Raw genomic sequence first — 22,221 nt, 5'->3', positions numbered from 1 at the left:
TAACTTTTCCCTTCTCTGATGAGGGTCCAATGTCAATTTGTAACAGAAAAAGTTAAATATTATTTTAGAGAACCTCAATCAAACCTCCTGGGTTACTCACAGAACAAAAGTTCGGAAATAATGAAGGACCAAATAACTCCATGTGGGCTATTGTCATTAAAAAAAAAAAAACATGAAACGCCATATTTCTGTTGTGCTGTGCACAGCCTTCACAGGTTCAAATTCAGCTCAGACGTCAGAAGACATGGACCATGCATAAATGAAAATTGCAGTAGATTTTTTCTAATTATCACATCATCTCAGTCAAGGTAGAGACGAAAGTTATTTTTTGTGTACGATTTACATGTTATAACATGTTATGATATATATATATATATATATATATATATATATATATATATATATATATATATATATATATATATATATATATATATATATATATATATATATATATACATATATATATATATATATATATACATATATATATATAGTCATTTTAACGCGAGAAATGCACAACAAAATCAACATTCGTCCCTGGTATTGTGACAAAAGATCATGTGGTAATGAGATAAAACCCAATGTGTTTTTACATGTCATCTTAATCAGTGGTAGTCCAGTGGTAAGAATTATTTGCTCTAATCGCAACTACCTGAATTCAAATCCCATTGCACTCAAAAACTTCCGTGCATACGTCGGGTTACTATATTAGGTAAACAAAAGTGTGTCAAAATGATCTCTGGTATTGTTCGGAGGGCAGGAAAAAATGTGAATGAATGCTGTGTCAAGCCCGCAGGCCATAGTTCAGGGACCAATGTATTATATTATTTTTATAAATAGTGTTTAAGAGACTGTAATTCAAAATGAGTACTTTGTTTTTGTTTATACAAGAGCTTTGTTATTTACAATTTCCGTGTAAAAAAAACTCTTCCATGGAAGTACTTTTAAAATATTTGGTAGAAAAAAATGTAATGTAATGCAATTTCGATGCTCTATAAAAAAGGGTAATCCATGACGTACCATTAACGTGGTTTCTTAGGATATCTGCGGCAATAGTGCCTATTTTTTGGTTATTTGGTGTGAGCTTCCTTTTGGATGTAAATTTTCATGTGACCTCACAATTGTCAAAAATGTGTATAATGAAAAAAAATGACTACGACTAAAACATGCTATGTATACGAAAAATAAATATATAACTGTTAAGTTTCTAATACAGAGTCAAGTGAGTGCACCCAGATGTGTTTGCAGCCCACCATTGGAGTAGGAGGAGATTGGGCGGGGACTTTTTGTTTTTTTCTTCCCGAATGATCAAGACATGCCTCCAACTGGCTGATGGCAACAGATAAGTAAAAAAGTCAGCGAGTGAAGTGGAAAAGCAGCTCCCGTTCTCAGGAAAATTTCTCGGATCTTGTCCTCTTTCGTTTCGGGGGGGCTCAGTGCTTCTGTGTATGCCGGTAAGTTGACATCATCGACTGAAGACGTTTTTCGGTCTTCTTTCTCGTCCACCTCATGACGGCAGAGGTCCAGCAGCCCCAAGCGCACACTCCTGCCCAAAGCGGTCCCATGTCTGGTCCGGACAAGTCTGCAGTGATGGACGTCGCTGCAGCGGCAGCTTCGTCAACTGCCAAAGCCAAAAAGACTAACGCGGGGATTCGCAGACCGGAGAAGCCACCCTACTCCTACATCGCCCTCATCGTCATGGCCATTCAGAGCTCCCCCAGCAAGCGTCTGACCCTCAGTGAGATCTACCAGTTCCTGCAGAGCCGCTTTCCATTCTTCCGGGGCTCCTACCAGGGCTGGAAGAACTCTGTCCGTCACAACTTGTCCCTCAACGAGTGCTTCATCAAGCTGCCAAAGGGTCTTGGCCGACCTGGGAAGGGTCATTACTGGACCATAGATCCGGCCAGCGAGTTCATGTTCGAGGAGGGCTCGTTCCGAAGGAGACCCCGCGGATTCCGGCGCAAGTGCCAAGCGCTTAAGCCAATGTACAGCATGATGAACGGTTTGGGCTTCAACCACATCCCCGAGTCGTATAACTTCCAAGGGGGTGGCGGGGGGCTCTCCTGTCCCCCTAACAGCCTGACCTTGGACGGTGGGATCGGGATGATGAATGGACATTTGGCCGGGAACATGGACGGCATGGCGCTGTCGGGACACTCAATGACGCACTTGTCGGCTAACGGCGGCCACGCGTATATGGGCGGCTGCGCGGGGAATGCCAACGAGGGGGCCTACTCGCACCACGACAACTCGGCCGCATCGCCTCTGCTAACAGGCGGTGGTGTAATGGAGCCGCACCCGGTCTACTCTGCACCCACGTCGGCGTGGGCGCCGAGTCCCAATAACGGAGCTTCTTACATTAAGCAGCAACCGCTGTCTCCGTGCAACCCTGGTGCCAACCCACTGCAGCCCAGCTTGCCCACACACTCGCTGGAGCAGCCCTACCTGCATCAGAACGGCCATACGGCCGCAGACTTGCAAGGTAGGTTCCCGCTTCAGTCATACCGCAGGGAAAACATTCGTTTATCCGGTTTGCATTGAAGCAGATCACCTGGAAAATGAAAACAAAGAGCGGCCGCATAATTATTAGTGTTGGGCGGAATCACAGTGGTTCGGTGACCCGTCGTCAACTACGACCTGGACTGCATTCTGAGTGGCAAAATGAAAAAATGCTCGGATAAAACTGACATGTTGGTGCAGTTAATAGCCAAAATGTATGCCCAAATTCAGAGAATAAATAATATATATAAACATGGGCCATAATAACACACCAAAAAACTAAAACTGTGAAATAAAAAAAAACCTTGCAACGAATTCTGGATTATCTTGTTGCTGTTGAATTTCATTTCACTACTTTTCATCAGACTTTTGTTGCAATGCACTATTTTGATCGTTGCACTATTATTTCAAATTGAGCCAGTCCTTGGGCGCTATAATATTTTTGAGTATTTATCCTGATAGTCTTGTTTTCTTTGTTATGTGTATGTTATGTGAGAGTGTTATGTCTAACCTCGTTGCATAGAATATTTCACAAAACCAATTCAATTTGATTCAACGTGTCTAAAAAACCCGTCGTAGTTTTAATTTACTTTTATTGCCAGGGGAACGAACAATATAAAAATATGTATTTAAAAATAATTTGGGAATGGTTTATTTTGCTACCAGTGCCAATATGACCTAATTTTTAACCATTGCAAAATAAAAGGGGGATGTGGTTAAAGGTATAGGTAAATATCATAATTACATAATATTATAATCAATAATGTATTTATAAAACATACGCTCAAATGTTACCGTTTTATGCATAACACTACTACTTTTCTACACTTAAAACGCCTACAGATTAGACAAAAATCAACCAGTTTTTTTCACATTTAAATTAAAGACAACAATCTTTACTTAAGACATGAATTTTAGTCTGCTTCATTTTGACTTAACCATTGTGCGTGAATAACCCGCTCCAATTATTGCATTACATTTCTCTTTTAGTAAATGTTTGTCACTTCCGGTTCAAACAAACACATTTTTTGGTCTCGTTTTTTAATATTCTGGAGACTGATTGTGTTTGGCACGTAAAATAGCGTGTGCAATAGCATCTAGCGCACTTTAATGTCAGAAGATTGGCATGTACTGTATTGTCACATGGTAAAATGTTTACATTGCAGTCAATTGTTATTTGGATTTCTTTATTTTAAATGTCACAAGACGGCTGCGTCCACATTCATAATTATTCTGAGACTTACAGGCTACAAAATCATTGGCAAAATTGAAGTCTAGGTCGGGGGGGACTAACTTTTTTTCCTGTGAGGGCCACAAAACTTTTCACTTCTCTGATGAGGGGCCAGGGTCAGTCTGTAACCGAAAAGGGTGGCAATTGCAGGAGTGCCTATATGTAAAAAATATATTGTTATCCAGGAAGCCACAATCAAAAACGAACCAAAAATCAGAAAATAAATAATAGCACTTTTTATGAAATAAATAATAACTACATAAAATGTTGTGGGTTCTTCAAAGTCAGATAGGCCTTGACATATACACTTTTTGTTCTGCCGTGCACAGTCTTAAGAGGTCTAAGTTTGACTTAGTTGTCAGAACACTGGACCAACAGTGGTACAGATGACTTGCGAAAAGGCAATCAATTTTATCTCACTATCACGCTACTTTTATTCATGGTAGTAGAGATGAATGTTCAGTTTGTTGTGCATATCACATGTTAAAAATACAATAAATTCGATTCTATTCTTCTATCCTATTCTAATCATAGAAAGTGGCTTGTTTATTGTCATTGTAGATTTTTAAAATATAACATTTGTCTCTGGTACTGTGACCAAAAATAGTGAGATAATGAGGTAAAAGCCAATGCATTTCATAGGTCGTCTATACTCCAGTGCTAAACGTTTGTCGCAGACCGCTGCGATCCCGTTTGTAAGCAATTTTAACCACAAAACACGCACCCAGACCCCAGGCCCTAGTTTGGGGACCACCGTACTGCCTTCTAAAAGTGTGTGTGTGTTTGTGCGCAGGTATCCCTCGGTACCATTCGCAGTCTCCGAGCATGTGCGACCGGAAAGAGTTCGTGTTCTCCTTCAACGCAATGACGTCGTCCGCTATGCACTCACCGAGCAGCAGCTCTTACTACCACCACCAACAGGTCGCTTACCAGGACATCAAGCCGTGCGTCATGTGATACGGGTTCGGTTCGGTTCTGTTCGGTTCGGTTGGACTGAAGCAAAATAAAACCACTGAGGGGACGTGAAGGCCTCGCAAAAGACAAGCCGGACTGCTTTTTCCATGGCTTCTTTTCTTCTGCCTGGCGCAACGGCGACAATATATACTGATAATGATTATGATGTTGATGATTTTTTTTATTATTATTATGAGGACGGCGATGTTGATAATATATAATAATACAAACTTTTACGTCCTTTCATCACGGATCAGCGGGGCAAAGGTCTGCGGACGTTTGGTACTATAATTCCTCCAACTTCACTGATTTTCTCAAAGTTGTCTTTCGTTTCTATCCTTGTTTAAGAAAATCACACTTTTTTCTGTCCTCACTTCCTTTGGCATTTTACACTTTTTGGGACTTCCGGTGACATTAACAATTGTGGACAATGTGTATAAAATGATGAAGGCACTTTTTAACTATAGCCTATAAGCGCATTTTTTATTTATTCTGAAGGTCGGCATTTATGATTTTGTTTTCAGGCGAATTGTCCAAGGATGTGTTTTTGCTTTATTGGCAATATTTGTCAGAACGCTTATCATTTCTGTTTTAAAATGGAGGATATATTATAAGCACCGTTGTTGTCGTCAGAAATATGTAGATCAGGAATTAAAGCCAGCACTGTCATGTTGTTGTATATTGTTGGAGAATTTATCGAGGATCTTTTTTAATTTTCTTAAAATATTTACTAGGCTGTTGATGCCTAAGTTCTGAAATAATAAAAATTCATTTCAATTTTGTGCAACATGCAAAATAAAATAATCATTGATTTTCTATTTTTCATTTTATTCATTGTATATGAAGAATCCCTATCCATAGAAAATAACATATTTGTTGAGCTCTTGATTCCTAAATTCTAAGAAAATACATTTGCATTTTGTTCAACACTCAAACCAGATAAATCATTTTTATTTGTGCATTATAAATCATGAAATCAAGTTTCATCATTAAATTATATCTGTAAAATTCTAATATTTGCTGAGCAGCAGGCGCATAAGTTCTAAAGAAATGCATCTCAATTTGGTACAACAATTAAAATAAATTAATTCGGGCATCTTTTTATTTATTGTATGTTATTTTCTTAAAACCAAGCTTCTTCTTAAATGATATCTTTAAAAAATACAATATGTGCTAGATTATAATTCATGAAATTGGGGGTCTTCTTGAACTCTATCTGTAAAAATAATATTATTGGTGAGCTGTTGATTCCTACAATAATAAAAAAATCAAGTTTATTCAACATTCAGAACAAATTAATCCTGGTATCATTGTACTTATGTATATTATAACGTATGAATAGAACTCAAATTGCAGCAAATGTGAATTCCAGTTGAATTTCTTAGACAAATAAAAACATATTAAGGGAAATGTCAGTTGTTTTTAAACCATATGGGAACAAACACTACTTAAAAGGGACACAAATGGTGTCCATACGACTTCAATTTCTAGCTTGCTCAATATGATTTCCTGTAAAGAGAATTTCGTTTTATTACCATGATAAAATGTTTTGGGGGTGGGGTGGTGTTTGGAAGGATCGCTTAACCACTAGGGTCATGGGGCATCCTTTCTTGTGGTGTGTCTTGGGCAAGTACAGCTTGGTGGCACTCATCCCCCTCCCGGTCAACAAATGTTTCCACCCGGTCTGAAATAAAATCACAAATCGTAAAACATACGACAAAATCTGCAACAACAATATATATTTTGTTTCTCAACTATCTATCTAGTTTCTTAACTAACAGTTTGTTAAGGTCTAGTTGCCCCAGTTTCTTGGTGATCCTAAAGCAAAATAAGATATAACTTCGTTATTTAACCCCACAATACATTTAAATGGATCAATCAAATATTTTACTTAATACTTTTTTTTAACTTTGAAATAGTTAAAAATGTTTATTGTTACAATTCTGTGTGTGGATTTTTGAATCGTATTTATGTTTTAACGCTGTAATTTAATTTTCTCGGGACAAAAACTTAAAATATATATTTGATAAAACTTATTTTGAAAAAATAAATACTGCACGAGAGTTTTAAAGATGAACAGATGCTACTTGCAGAGTTACAAGACTGTAAATAATTTATAGGTTCATGCTCACTTGGTCAGCATTCGCATTCCACCTCACAGTGCACTTGCAACCGCCTTCGACACGGAATCAAGTTTTTAAGAAAGGGAGAAAAGAAAACGAATGAAAAGGAAAAAAAACAAGCAGTGGAATGAATCTCTTCTTTGATCTGGTGACATTGGCCGAGATGTGGCAAAGCCACCGCAGCTGCTTGCATGCCCGCTCCATAAAAAGGCCGAAGAAGGTCGGTGCGGGTGCAGACTGACACGATTTGCTGCAGGGGTGTTCAAGGACGAACTTACTGTATGAGTGCAATGAAGTAGGGGTGGGCGATCCTGGGATTTTTAGGATAGATCTGATACAAGTAAACACATGGTAGTGTCGATCAATACCGATCCGAGACCGATAACTTTTGCTTGGAAATGTTATGATCAGTGAATAATCGAACCCTCCCCTGTTATGTTAGGCTATAATTACGATAACACGGCACGATTTTATGCTCTAAAAGTGTTTCGTTTTTTTAACAATTAAATTGCAAACTTGATTAGTATAAAAGTAGATAGATATATTTCGATTATTTCCCAGAATCAAACCAAAAAAGCATGCAGCTATGTAACAAAAAATAAAATATTGTATACATATGACAACTAGAGAACTAAAATACCTTCCATTGCAGAATATTTTGAAAATTAAGTCAGTAATACAAATAAAGTGTCTCATTGGCTCTAATGCAAAAGCGACAACGATTTTATATTCTTGCTTAGGCACAGTAACATGTTTACATTTTTGGTTTCAGCTCGTTGCTCTCTGCAGGGTGAGCTCCAAACCCCCAAAATTCACACTGCATTGCAATTCCTGCTTGCTAATGTCATATTTAGCCTTTTGTAGGGGAGGACGTCGAGTTGGCCCTCTCTTCTGCCTGGCAGGCAGGATTCAGCTGCAGGCCAGGTAGGGAGAGGTGCTAAAAGTGTGCCAGTCAGTCCCACAAACAGGCACAAATTTATAGAGTGGCCAAGGGTTCTGGGTGAGAGAGAGATGGGCTGGGATATATAAGTATAGAAGCGCCACTTTGAGGAAATTGGTCGAGGAGTGAAGTATCCTAGAGTGGGCCACTTTTTCAGACCGGGAGCTTTGTACCCAAAGCCGGCCCACTTAACTATAGAGAGCAAAACATTGAATGAACAGAACAGCAGCAAGCTCTTATGATGCATTTTTATTGGAAATAAATTCAGGGATACAGTATGTTGACAGGTTAACACAAAAAAAACCCATCTTAATTCAAAGGGAAATTATATAAATCTTCTGACATGGATCAAAACATATTTACCTATGTACAGTATCCATAATTTGAAATCAGAATTGCATCTGCCTTCCCAACAGATTGTTTGGCTTTGTGAAGGCATCCATACTGCATCTGCACCGCTTATCTTCAGTAGGGTCACGGGGGTGCGGGAGCCCATCCCAGCTATCCTCGGGCAGAAGAACCCCTGATCTAGTTGCCATTCAATCGCAGGGCACACATGGACAGACAATTAGCTCGCTCATTCACACCTCGGGATAATTTGGACCGGCCAATTAACCTTTATTTTTAACTGTTTTTGGAAAGTGGGGGGAAACAGGAGTGCCGGGAGGAAACCCACACAAGCACGGGGAGACCATGCAAAGTCCACACAAGAGCTTCAATCTCGTGACCTAAAAACTGTGCCGCACATGCGTTAACCACTGCACCACTGTGCTGCCCTTAGGGAAGGCATTTAACTGCTAAATTCTGCAAGCAAGTAGCACACCACACAGTCAGGAGCACACAGGTGACAGGCTAAAAGTACAAGATGAGTGAAATGAATGACGGCAGTCTTTCTTTTAACGCATTTCTTTTTATTTTTCTGTTTTGTTTTTTTCATCTCCACCTAGCACCTCCATCGTACCTGCCTCATATCATTCGTGCTCATCTGTGTTCATTTTACGGCTACAGAAAAGAAGAGTGGTGGTGGGCCAAACCATCTATAGAGAATTAATGCGTGAGCAAGATACATCTTGAGATAGGTTTTCTCATACAGCCTGCCCAAACTCCACCTTTGGGATATTTGACGTTCTTCCCGATTAGCCACTCCGGCATTGTATCCCAGGATAATAGTATCAATCCAGTGTAATTACTTGTCCAGTATCTACAATATCGCTATTCGGATGGATCTGCCACCACTACCATAAAAACAGCGCAAATAACAGAAAAACAAAACCATAACACAAGTGAAACGCACACACAAGTCTCAATAATAAGTCTAGTAGCAATGTTACACTCCTTTTCAAATTGACATGAGTTGAAAAAAAACCCAATTTAACCGATTGGGATGGGCAATGTTTTTGAGTGGTAGGCACTAGGTTAAATAATTTAGTAGAAGGGCCAAGTAGGAAGAAAAACACCATTGATTGATTGACTGATTGATTGGAATATAAACACACAAAGAAAATCAGAGTGTGGGTCAAATACTGCATGAAGAAAAAACGATTTCCAAGATATTTTTTATACTTATTTAAGAATAAATATACATGCATACATATTAACATTAATTTTTTGTTAGTTTATTCATAGACCGTTGGGAAAAATAAAAAAAAAAGTGATTCAGTGGTCAAATAACATATACTGACCCTAAAATAGGTGTGTCTTAATTTGCTTAATTTAATTTTTTTTAAAAATATATAATAACTCAATTTCTCATTTATTTTATTTATATAATATTAGTTATAAATTGATATTAATCTGCAGCACGGCGACGCAGTGGTTAGCGCATGTGCGGCACAGTTCTGAGGTCATAGGTTCAAATCCAGCTACCAGACTTCCTGTGCGGAGTTTGTATGTTCTCCCCGTGCTTGCGTGGGTTTCCTCCGGGCACTCCAGTTTCCTCCCACATTCCAAAAACATGCATTTCAGGTGAATTGGCCGGTCCAAATTGTCCGTAGGTGTGAATGAGCGAGCGAGTTGTCTGTCCCTGTGTGCCCTGCGATTGGCTGGCAACCAGTTAAGGGTGTCCCCTGCCCACTGCCTGAAGATAGCTGGGATGGGCTCCAGCACCCCCGTGACCCTACTGAGGATAAGCGGTGCAGATAATGGATGGATGGATGATATCCATCTTAAATTCCTTCAATTACTGACTACCTGCTAGATGGGATAATTTTACTTATTTTAGGGATAATTTTTTTGTCATTTTAAAATTTTCTGATTAGAAAATTCATCCTATGCAAGAAAAAAACGCTATGCAAATGTTAAAGATAAAAGTAAACTCATATATGATGTCGTTTCTTGAGCTCAAAATTTGATAACGTGCATTTAAAAAACTCTAAATGCGAAAGTCAAGATATTTGGTAAATGCATTGAGAAATCAAATCTATGCATGACAAAACAAAGCCATTGCAAGGGTAAAAACATTTTTTGTTTATTGTCGCTGGACACATTCATTTCAAAAATATATATTTTATGGACAGGGGCACCGAAGAATAACAGTGGCATCCAAAATCTTTTTTTAGTAATACTCATTTTTTTACTTTTTGTTTGGCAGGCCAAAATAAAAAGCCTGATGAGTCACATGCCCAATTCATTGGGTCAAATAGGAGACTTGTGAAAGAACTGGTGGATTCATTATTTTAGCTGTCTTTGTTGATTACATTGCAGTATATGTAGTATTATCCGTGCAATAAACATGTTAATAATTACGTGCTGCTGAATCTGATAACGAAAAGGGGGTATTTATTTTCGTTGTCATGTGAAAAATATAAGATTCTACTTCATTTCAGTCATCTTTTACCTTTACATCATTTGCAATGTTACCAATCCACTATTCCTTGTAATGTTTACAATAAAAACATCTGAATAGATAAAAGATGACAGAGATACGTTGCCTTCACGACAGCAAGGTTTATAAAGTAATGTAAAATTATATATTTTGTATATATATATATATATATATATATATATATATATATGTACACACACAGTAGATGTGCATGTGGTTTTGTAAAATTAAATACTAGTTAATACAAGAGGTATGTTCTTAAAAGGACATCATGTATTTTAGTGCCTTGATTAAAAAGAAAAACAATACTGATTCGAATGAAATGTCATACAAAATGCATTTTTTTAATTCTCATAGGTTACAAAATCTGCTTTTTTAACTCGAGGCTCACCTAGAGGGAGCTGACATGATTGTCGGCGACTTGCTGCTACAGGAACCCCAAAAAGGTAAAAAAAATTATGAAAGGTTTGGCCAAAAATGAAAAAAAATGGTGCAGTTTGGTCACTTTGTGGGCCTGTAATCCATATTTTTCCTTTGTTTTTTGGAGCATTCGTTTTCGGTTGCACTCAACAATACAGTGAAATATCAAATTTCCCTTTAAAGGAAAACAAATATTAAATGACAAATGGAGATATATTATTTTCACAAAAGAAAAAAATATGTTTTAATTTGGATTTAAATCCTAATGGACTGGTTAAATTATATAAAAATGAATACAAAAATGTTCTTAATCCATTTCGGATCGAGTGTCCCTATGAAACATGGCCACCAAGTGGTGCTGTTTACACATGCTTAGGGCCGACTTCCGTGAAATAGCCACGAAAGGGCGAGACAAAAATCACATTTAAAAGAATTATTGTTGCATATTTTAATAAGATGTTGCCCAATATAAAATTGCAGTCTACTGCACTCAACCTGGATTGATTATTCCAAACTTTCATAAGGCATTTCGAGGTTAGTGCATCCTCTTTTTTCGTTCCTAGGACGTCATTACTTTTTCTCGGTAATGAGCACTGTAACAACATGGCACGTTCAATTTTAAAAGGAGATAATTGTCTGTCTTCTGTTCTGTGACTGAATCTCATTTGCTCACAAAGTAACATACATCTCTCAAATACGCCAGCAATTCAGGTCTAATTACAGGTGATTTAAAATTATTACAATAGCGTTACGATTATTCTCCCTACCATATATACTCGCATCCAAGCCGTATTCACAACAATGAAATAAAATACTGAAATCAGAGGGTAGGTTCACATTGGTACTGATTCCAGTAGCGAACGGCAGGCAGCACGTCAGGGAGGAACGTGGCTTGTACAGGAAAAACAAAATCAAAATGGCAAACGTGAGCAGTGAGCACAGAATTTACATTAAAGAGTGCTGAATTTTTGTCTTTTTATTTGTAAAATTATTTTGGCAATTCAAGTCAAGTATTTTGTACAGGCCTTAATCACCCGAGCCTGAACCAAAATTCAAATCCAATTTAGCCAGGATAATCTTTCGCGGAATTTTCTTAAAAATGTATCCAAAAGCCATTGTTCTTCTTTGCCTCTTTTTATTTGTCTTAAGACACACAGCTTTTGTGGTTTATGGTTCAGTTTTCAAGCCGTCAAATGACAGATGGCCTAAAAATTTCCTTTAAAAATCTGTCAATTATGCAAATTGTCGGTTAAGGTAACCTCTGCAGTCACAAAACTATAAAATATGAAAATTTTAATAAAGTCTTGTTTAACTTAAATTTTGTTACAAAAGACAGGCTTTAAGTGTCGCTCAGTGATGGATCTGAGCGATACAAGTTAATTGGTCTGGTTCGGCCTGGGTCGGGTTTTTATACCTGCGGGCCCAGGTGGCTTTGGGTTGGATTTTTTAAAGCCATATCTACCTATACAATATAACATGTCCAGAGGGCAAAAATGTATTCGACATTACTTCGAATTTGAAGAACTCTACAAGTGTTTTGAAGAAAAAAGACAAAATGGATATGGAGTGTCTGAGCTCTGTTAGTTTGCAAGCCCTAAAGATTGCACAAACCAAGACATATGAAGGCTTCACCAATTCCACAAGTTGGTGTACATATTTTCTTCCGTTTATTTTAGTATGTGGATTTTTTAAAGCCGTTTTAGGGGGTCAGCTTCAATGTAAGTATATATGGTAATTTGTCACTAGTTACTTTCCGAGTACCAAGCTATCTTTGGGTATCTGTTAGCTGGGGCAGTAACGCAATTACTTTCAACTGATAAAACTAGTAACTGTAAATAATTCTTTTTATTTATTTTTTTTCAGTAACCCACCCAACACTGCTCTTTTGTTTTTATGACTCTATCTGCTGGTTGGCTTCAGTCTTGGATTCTATCGCTCCAACATCAGATGCTGGAGCTTCTGGTTTCGGTTTGCGATCGGCCGGGTCGGGTCTCTTGCCGCGGCGTTGGCTCTTGGCCAGCTCCGCCTGAACGCTTTGACCGTTCAGGTTGAGCCCCTGAAGGGCTTCCAGAGCCTTGTCGGCGGCCTCCGGACTGCTGTAGTCCAGGAAGGCTCGGTGCTGAGCCCCCTGCCAGATTAGTCGAAGCGGTGCCGCTTCCCTCTCCCGGAGCGACGTTTTCAGCTCGCTGACACGCAGCCCGGCAGGGATCCCGCCAAGATACACCGTGGTCGCACCGGGTGGGATCTTGTCCTGGGTCCCAACTTCATCCCCAGTCTGGTTTTGGTTCTTTTCTTTCAGGTTCCCAAATTCTAAAACATGCGCAGGAAATAGTAGATCATTTTTGCATAAAATGTATACATATATAATATATATATTACTGTATATTCCAATTATTCCCCACACACAACCTCACAGACTTAAATAACAGGTCCATCATCAGTCTGAAAAACACAATCGTCCAACATATCAAAACCAACTAAACCAATTCTTCATCCTGCAGATACAGAACAATAAGATTTGAGAGGGCCTTCCCCAGGAAAAGCCTGATCCCCTCTGCCATTACCTTTCCAAACAACGGGCCCTGCTGATTAATAAAATCAGTCTGCCCTCATTGTCTCACTCTCATGTTTGTTTATCATTCTGCTGGATTTTTTTGTTTGTAATGTAATGTCTGTGGTTTACTCCGGAACAGTCGGCGGAAGAGATCCAATAAATGAAATCTAAAACCTAAAACTATTTTCAGAGATAATGCATTTGAAGACAGCCTGTCTCATCCTTGACTTCCTGAACTGTGATATCATACAAAGAACACCAGCACGCATGCAAGTCAGTCATGATATGTGTAAATTAAGTTTTGGTAGTTCTTGTGGAAAATGCCTTAGCGCTCGCTCTGTTGCAGGTGGATTCAGTATCTGTACAAAGAGGGTGAGCAGCCAAAAAGAGGTTAACTGTAAAAAAAATGGCGAGCTAACGTGAGCTATCCCGGAACAATCAACAAAAAGCAATTGCACCGCAGCCTAAGCAGAAAAACATGAGGCTGGCCAAACAAAAAACACGCAGTGAACATTCAGACTAAGCGGAAACCAACAGCTAAAAACGTGAAGCCACCCAGGAATTACCAAAGGACACATAGCAAAATCGGTGCTACCGCCAGGCTAGCAGGCCCAACAACACACCGTGTGCAGCCAATGACTGCCGGCCAGCCGGGAGCAAACAATACAGTAAGCCCTTTGGCAGCCTGACGATTAAAAGGGAACTAGCCGGATAAAATCTTAATAACTTCTACAAAGTGGAAAAACACAAAACCAAAATCTATAATTGCAAACAAGGAACGCACGCTGTAATGGCGGCAGGTAAACTTACAGCTTTAGGAGGTCGAAGCACGCAACTATGACAAAACAGTCACAAGGCCCCCAGCGACAGGGTAGAGATCCAATTTCTCCAAGCAGAAATGAGCAGTATGCAATCTTTGTTCACTGCAATCGCTAATTGTTTCTGAGCTGCCTCACATGTTGTGTTAAGCGATAGAGAGAAATGAGGAAATGAGCCGGATAGGTCAACTTTGAGATAAAAAATTTGGAGTCCCCCGGCGAGTGTAATATTTTGCAAGATATTTGCCTAATTGTGGAGAACTCTACACCTTTTATACCTAATTGGAAAAAATGTTGTGTCTTTGAGAATACCTTTAGGGTTCCGCCCACTTCGTCCTTTCTTCTTCCTCTTCTCCACACCGTCTCCCTCGCTTCCTCGACTTTCTTTCCTCACACGTTGTCTGGCATTTGGTGGCGGTTCTACAAGTTTTTCCTCCTTGAACTCATCATGGGTATCCTGTCGGGCTGCTTTGGGACGGGGCCTGCGCCTGCTCTGCTTTTGGGGGAGACTGGTTTTCGAAAGGTGTTCGGCCGGGGGAGGTGCCACCCCGAGCGTGACGTCCTTCCCCGCCTGCTCCTCAAGGGTATGCAACTGCTTAAGAATTGGGATCTTCTCCAACTTTTCTGGATACAGCTGAGGATAGTAAATGCAGTAGACTAAGTCAGTGGCTGGCATGAAAATGGCCCAGGAGTTAAGAAGGAGAGAAAGGTGTGGAAGCTCTGTCGACCCACACTGTGTTTCAATAATCTGCAGCAGGCACTGCACAAACATACACATTGGGAATATTGCACGAAATCAAGTTAAGGTATTAAGCTTTGGCTAAATTTAGCCTATAGTCGGTTGCATGAGTGCAGGTTAAATTTAGCTTGGCTCACTTACCTGGGTGCCCCCTAAGTGCAGCCCAGGTGCCTGCGGGACCTGTCATGAAAATAGCTCACCAAGTGCAGGGTAATTGTGATTTTCTTGTAAAATGATTTTTGGGGGAGGGTTGACTGAGTCTATTTAACTCATACTTCCAACATTAACCTGATAACAACATAATAACAGCATAGGAATAACATAATGAGATGTTATTTTAGAAATGCATATAGGACAGGGTGCTGACGTCTAATGACGTCTGATAAATAAATTAATGTTTCTACATTGCAGGGTATTGATATCAGTGTAGCGGGAATATGTAGGAACACAACCCCAACGAAGATTACTCTCGATTACTGTAATGCACTACTCTCTGGTCTCCCCAAGTCTAGAATCAAGTCTCTTCAGCTGGTACAAAATGCCGCAGCGAGGCTTTTAACTAGGACAAAAAAGTACGATCACATAACACCGATTTTGGCTAACCTGCATTGGCTCCCAGTTAGCCTTAGATGTGATTTCAAGGTTCTCTTAGTATTATACAAAATCATACATGGACTTGCTCCCTCTTATCTTTCAGATCTGATTTCCAGCTATGTCCCGGTCCGAAGCCTACGATCTGAGAGTGCCGGTCTTCTGGTGATCCCAAGAGCAAAGAAGTGTTCTGCTGGTTCGAGAGCGTTCTCCATCCGGGCACCGGTGCTGTGGAATGCTCTTCCCCCTGAGAACCGATCTGCAACCTCAGTGGAAATGTTTAAATCTAAGCTTAAAACTCACTTCTACTCCATAGCATATGAATACCCTACTCTTCTCGTCGGCTGAAAAATAGTCTGTGTAATATAGTGTAATAATCTGTGAAGCCCTTTGAGACTCTTCGTGATTTAGGGCTATACAAATAAAAATGACTTGACTTGACTCGAAAAACAAGTAGTTATTGTGGAAGACAACAACTTACTTACGATGCATAAAAAGACAAAAATGTTTTTGGCGTTTGCTTTCTCGTTCTAAAGTGGCCTTGTTTATGCAAGCTAGTTAATGAACTTCATTCAAACCAAGCAATTAATGTGCGTCATTTGTTCCTGCTCAAGCCAGCTTCATCAGCATCTCTTCAATTTATAGCAGCAGGACATTTCACTTCCCAAGCAGTTAAAATGAGACAACAACTTGATTTGTTACATCTTGGAGTGTGTTGGGCAGCCTTTGATTCTGGCCGGTGCAGACAAGAATAAACGAGGCCATTGTTTTTATGGTGGCCTGTTTGACCTAAAATCCACCCCTCGCTTCCCCACTTCAACCCGCAAATACTACCTTCTCGGAGGCCACGAAGACAATACTGAGATGACCTCAAGAGCTTTCCTACCAAGCAGCTCCTGTTTACTGACAATCGTTTACACAAAAAACCTTTTAAGACAGATACTACAATCATGACAATTCAATCAAATTTTCATTAGACAGTTAAGATAAGTGGTTAAAAAACATCAGGAAAAATAGGCGAAATTTAGATCTTGGTAGAGTCCATTGGATTGTGAATCAAGTGGTTGGGTTGATAGTAAACTTACTCCACTACTAAACATGCTTCCTATATGGACGATTAATGTTTGTATTGCTTCTGGGTTAACATGTTCTCAAAAATTTAAAACAGAATCATTTTTCCCAGTGATTTAGGATCTAGCATCCGAATTACCTCGCCCAGCGGCCCGTCATTGCCGAGGTCTGGCTCATCTCTGACTAACATGATGATGCTTTACACCAAAACACAAAGGTGACAAGATGATCAAGGTGCTGTATCGAATCAGATCAGGAGGCTTCTCCTGCTAACCATAAAAACCTTTACTATATGATTGATGTGGGAGAGCAAACTGGCCTGAAGAGGGATAGGCAACGCCAGGCTGTAATTGCCCAAGACACGCCACAGTATGTGGTCCTCCTATAACCCAGGTGGTTAAGGGATCAAGGAACCGTGATATATTATACAGGGTATTCAAAAAAATTGATATCCTTTTATATGTAAATATCATAGAAAGTATCTGATTAGGGGGAAATTAAATTAAAATTGTAATAATGTTGAAGATCATGAGATTTATTCTTACAGATCGTAAAGAGAAATTCAAAAGCATGTGGGATAAGTGAACATTTTACAATGTCCTTGGGCAAGACACTAAATCCCTAAAGCCCCCAATAAGCAGGTAGGTGCCTTGCATGGCTGACTCCCTAATGGTGTGTGAGTGTGTGTGTGAATGGGTAAGTGTGAAGCACATTGTAAAGCGCTTTGTGAGGTCTTTATTGACTTGAAAAGCGCTATATAAATGCAGACCAATTACCATTTACAAATGTTAAATATGCGAGCCGCCTGAGACATGGCATAAGACGGTAATCCAGCTCCTGCCAAGTACCATTTCTTTTTCTTTATATATACTAAATACCTGATAATAAGTCAGTACAGGTAAATACATATATTTATTATAATAATTATTAATATTCAAAGGATATCAATTTGTTTGAAACACCCTATATATTAATGCATTCTGGGACCTAAAATGAACAGTTGACTGTTTGTACCAGGTTAATTTAACCAACTGTAGTATTTTTGTTTACTCAATTCAAATACATGATGTACAAATTAGTCCATCAATTCTTTTTTTCCCCCCTTATATATTATTATGTAAACCCAGGGTCATCAAAATACCCGCCAACAGACTAAATTTTGCCCGCGAGTTGATGCTGAGATAAGCATGAGGATAAAATAACCTGCTTCTAGTCGAACATTGACCTACAGATTATAATATGTCTACTGGATGTTGCCAAAGCATGCAATAAAACACTTCTTAAGTACCTTTATTGCATGCTTTTCAATGCTAATCATCAAATTTAGTGCTTAAAAAGGGAGATATTACTTTGCTATTACTCTTAAAGATTTTTTGTAAAATGATTGTATTTATTTGTATTTTTGTATGTTTTGAAAACCAATTGGATGAAATTGTCCCTTCATCTACTTTCCTCATGTATTGCCGAGGTATTACATTTGAGACTATCGGCATGTAACAAAAAATTTAATACATCAATGAGCTTTTTTTTTTTTTTTAGCGGCTCCTGTTTACATTTTTCAAAACGTTTGCTGACCCTCAATGTTAACTAAATGATGCATACAGGACTGTCTCAGAATATTAAAAAAGTGATAAGGTTATTTATTATCTTTACTAAAAAAACCTTAAAAATGGCATACATTCTGGATCAATCAACTGAAATCTTGCTGGACACCATTGTTTTAATATTGCTAATTAATTTGTATACTTTTTCCTGATATTCCAACATTTTGAAATAGGAGATCTAAGGGCCCGGTCACACAGCCGTTTGCGGCTGAATCACGGCCAGAAATTTCTGCCTGTGAGGCGGACGCTATTGGACGCTTTGAGATCGCCATACAGACGAGATACAGCAGTGCTTAACACGCGGTCGGAAATTCACACGCGGGTGGCAGCGCGAAAAAGTTTTGCGCTGCTCAATACTTTAGAGCGTGGGTACACAGCCTTTCACGGGCGTATCGAGGCTGATTCACGGCCAGAAATTTCTGGCCGTGAAGCAGACGCTGTTGGGCGCTGTTGGGCGCTTTGAGACCGCCATATAGACGAGATACAGCAGTGCTTCACTCGCGGTCGGAAATTCACACGCGGTTGGCCGCGCGAAAAAGTTTTGAGCTGCTCAAAACTTTGAGCACGTGTTAACCGCAGGCGGCACACGAGGTAATGACGCGGGAATGACGCGGAACGACGTGCTCTGGCCGCATAGGAGTCGGATTTGGGCACAACAACGGCTAGGGAGCTTTTATACCCGTGGTCCACACGAGAAAATGAGGCGGAAATGACGCGATGAGGAAGCGGAACAGTCGCCGGCGTCTGTTTTGCAGGCATACCACCGATGAACAGTGGGTTGGCCAATTTTGCGCATTTTCCATCGCGGGCAACCAAGGGCAAAAAAAAAAACCGCAAAATTTTACCCGCGATACAGATGCAAACGGCTGTGTGACCGGGCCCTAAGTTTTCACCAAAATCAGCACTATTAAAAAAATCTTGCAATATTTTAGTTGATATGTAAGTATTCAAAAATATATGACATTTTTGTGTTTTATCTTCATTACAGAAAATAAAGATTTTTTTTTTTTTTTGCCGTTTTGTTTATAGCTTTCTTATTTAGGCACAGCACAAAACATAACATCAACCAATAATTCACAAAAGGACACAATAACATATTTGCACAGAAAAGAGGTGTACAATACGATGATATAATACATAAACGTGTGACAAGAGGGAGTAGACCAGGCATGGGCATACTACAGCCCTCGGGCCATATACAGCCTGTTTAGTTTTTCAGTCTTGACTATTTGTAAAACATGTTATTTTTCTTCCCAGTGTAGTGATCAGTTTTATCATTTGTATTTTTTAAATAGGGATGGAAACAATTGGCCTGTTGTTTAGAAATAATATTCTCATCTCATCTCATTAGCCGTACCCCAGCCATCTCCGGGCAGTGGGCAGGGGACACCCTGAACTGGTTGCCAGCCAATCGCAGGGCACACAGGGACAGACATCTCACTCGCTCATTCACACCTACGGACAATTTGGACCGGCCAATTCACCTGAAATGCATGTTTTTTGGAATGTGGGAGGAAACCGGAGTGCCCGGAGGAAACCCACTAGAAATAATATTAAATGAGAAAAGTTTTTCTTTAATGACATACTGACAAAAATGTTTTCCATTGAATTGCCTGACTTTGAAGATTTTCTACTCGGTCAACTTTTATCTCTCTTAGTTGCCAATCCAAACCATTTTTTTTTCATCTGAGCCATATCAATTAAATGTTTTGGAAACCTGTATAAATGTGTGGTTATTCAAAGTTAAAGAAACTTTCATAAACTTCACTAAAAGCGACTTAAGAGACAAGTTCCACTTCACCTTTGTCCAAATGATTCCTTGTGGCTTGGGAGACAGGCAGTTGGTCTTAATGACTCTGCTGGGTGTGAGGATGTAGTCCACTGTCAAGTCGTGGCTTTCCATGAGCTCCCCGGGAATGTCCACCACCTAAGGGGATCAATACACACATTAATAAATTCACAGCTGATACCACAAGTGTGCAAATAAAATCATTAAAATTATTTAAAAGAGCACAATGGAAGTAATGAAACATAAAAAATAAAAACGGTAAAATAAAAGAAAAATTACCCACCTGACAGGACATTGGCTCAAAAACAAGATACAAATGCTACTTGTTTTCATGAATGACAAAAGAGATAAACTCAACTGTTTAAAGGTACTGTGTGTAAAATTTTGGCCACTGGATGTATCTGTATTGGGTGTGCAACCAAAAATAAGTGCTAAAAAGTAGGGCTGGGTGATTCTGGGAACTTTAGTATCAATCTGATCCAAGTAAAAACATTGTATTATCGATAATTACTGATTCAATACAGAGTCGTTTTTCTTGGAAATGTCATTGAATAATTGAAGCCTCCCCTTATGTTGGCTTAAATTGTCAATAAACAAAGCAAAACAAAATTAGGCATTAAAAATGTTTCCCTTTTTATTAAATTATGAAGCATTCAAACTTAAAAAGTAAAAGAAAATAGAAATATTATTATTACAACTGTTTGAGAAGAAACACCAAGAGTCTGATAAAAAGCAGCAATGTGATGAAAATATAAATGTAACAATGTCAACATGTCAATCATACCTTCCATTGCACAGTATTTCGAAAATAAAGAGCAAATAATGTTAACAATATAATCTAAAAACCTTTAGTACAACAATTGTTACAGAGCATAAGTCAAAAGGGGTAAACCAAAAACTCAGCAATATAGCTAAGTAGCCAGAGTGGCTCTGTTGCAATAGTGATTTCCAGGTTTTTGTTCAGGAACAGTAAAATGTTTACATTTCTGGTTGCTTTTCGTTGCCTGCTCTAGGGGAACTGTTTGCATGTGTTTATGTAAACTTGGCACAGCAGCGGACCACTCTATCATACGAATTACACCTGGCATTACCCCTTTTCTGTTGTTGGGAAGAAAAAAAAGTACATAATGCGTTTCACGTCTGCATCTGTCAGTGTTAGCTTCTGATAAGAAGATTTAGGCCACTATTCTGTCTGTAGCATCAGTCCAGGTAGAGAGAGGTGCTAAATGTGTGCCTGTCAGTCACACAAATAGTCATAAACTTGTGGCCGAGTGCACTGGATAAGAGATAGAATAATATTGCAATCTACATATAGAAGCGGCACTTTGATCAAATTTGTGGAGCGGTAAAGTACTGATCAACAGGATATCAGTATTGATCCTATCCAAGGACTTGCTTAGTATCGATAATTGGATCAATCTGCCCACCTCTACTGAAAAGCAAAGGAATAAAACAAACTACAGAGACTCAAAGAGACCAAACTGCACCATTTTTCTTTCGTTTTTTTTTCCCCAGCCGTTTGTGAGTGTTTTTGGGTACACGTAGCATGCAAGATAGCGGACAATTAGGTCAGCTCTGTCTAGGTTGAGGTTCATTTGATGTAAAATAAATGCAAATTTTTCTACCTATGAGTATTCAAAAAAATAATGTTTATTTAAAAGTTCAAGTATTTTTGCTCTTTTTTTAAATTGAATACATATGAATATATATATATATATATATATATATATATATATATATTCCTCAGTAGGAAACACTTGATAATACACACTGTCCCTTAAAAAAAGTAAGTGTAAGGAACTAACTTGACAATCGTGGACAATGGTGACCACCACAGTGGACTCATTAACTGCTCCCATCGTGGTCATCATCGCATATTCAAGGTCAGCAAATCCTTCTCCTTTTCCGATGCGGAAACCTAAAAAAATAAAACAAATGGGCACATCTTGAAGAAGGATTTTGCATGATAACTTAAGAAAAACTTAATCAAGCTGAACGAGCCCCAAAGGGAGGCACAAGTTATATTGAAGGTTTATGAAATTGCACAATGATACATAATCC

The 22,221-nt window shown here is 39.0% G+C and overlaps 2 protein-coding genes across 4 annotated transcripts in view; one reads left to right on the top strand and one right to left on the bottom strand.

Moving 5' to 3' along the window:
- Positions 1-1,340: 1,340 nt before the first annotated feature.
- Positions 1,341-5,366, top strand: foxf1 (forkhead box F1). Its single transcript, XM_088333285.1, has 2 exons — positions 1,341-2,485; positions 4,527-5,366. Exons 1-2 carry the CDS (start codon positions 1,513-1,515, stop codon positions 4,688-4,690), a joined length of 1,137 nt encoding a protein of 378 aa, XP_088189411.1. The 5' UTR covers positions 1,341-1,512; the 3' UTR covers positions 4,691-5,366.
- Positions 5,367-10,193: 4,827 nt separating this feature from the next.
- The window catches only part of mthfsd (methenyltetrahydrofolate synthetase domain containing), a 28,683-nt gene continuing 16,655 nt past the window's right edge, over positions 10,194-22,221 (bottom strand). For all 3 annotated transcript variants that reach the window (XM_088334606.1, XM_088334607.1, XM_088334608.1), the window contains 4 exons: positions 21,966-22,078; positions 20,173-20,298; positions 14,679-15,000; positions 10,194-13,304 (listed from right to left, as the gene is read on the bottom strand). In XM_088334606.1, the coding sequence (XP_088190732.1) occupies positions 12,886-13,304; positions 14,679-15,000; positions 20,173-20,298; positions 21,966-22,078 (980 nt within the window). In that variant the 3' untranslated portion in view covers positions 10,194-12,885. The remainder of the gene's footprint in view (positions 13,305-14,678; positions 15,001-20,172; positions 20,299-21,965; positions 22,079-22,221) is intronic.

Source organism: Urocampus carinirostris, chromosome 4 (genome assembly GCF_059441175.1).
Source record: "Urocampus carinirostris isolate Australia breed hairy pipefish chromosome 4, RoL_Ucar_1.0, whole genome shotgun sequence".
Classification (NCBI taxonomy): domain Eukaryota; kingdom Metazoa; phylum Chordata; class Actinopteri; order Syngnathiformes; family Syngnathidae; genus Urocampus; species Urocampus carinirostris.
Note: the sequence above shows the minus strand (reverse complement) of the source record. Positions and strands in the feature narration are given on the sequence as shown.

What these genes read in the sequence shown, in the direction of transcription:
- foxf1 (XM_088333285.1), top strand. Translation starts at nt 1,513, where the DNA reads ATGACGGCAGAGGTCCAGCAGCCCCAAGCGCACACTCCTGCCCAAAGC. An exon ending in TACGGCCGCAGACTTGCAAG is followed by an intron (nt 2,486 to 4,526) that starts GTAGGTTCCCGC and finishes GTTTGTGCGCAG; the next exon opens with GTATCCCTCGGTACCATTCG.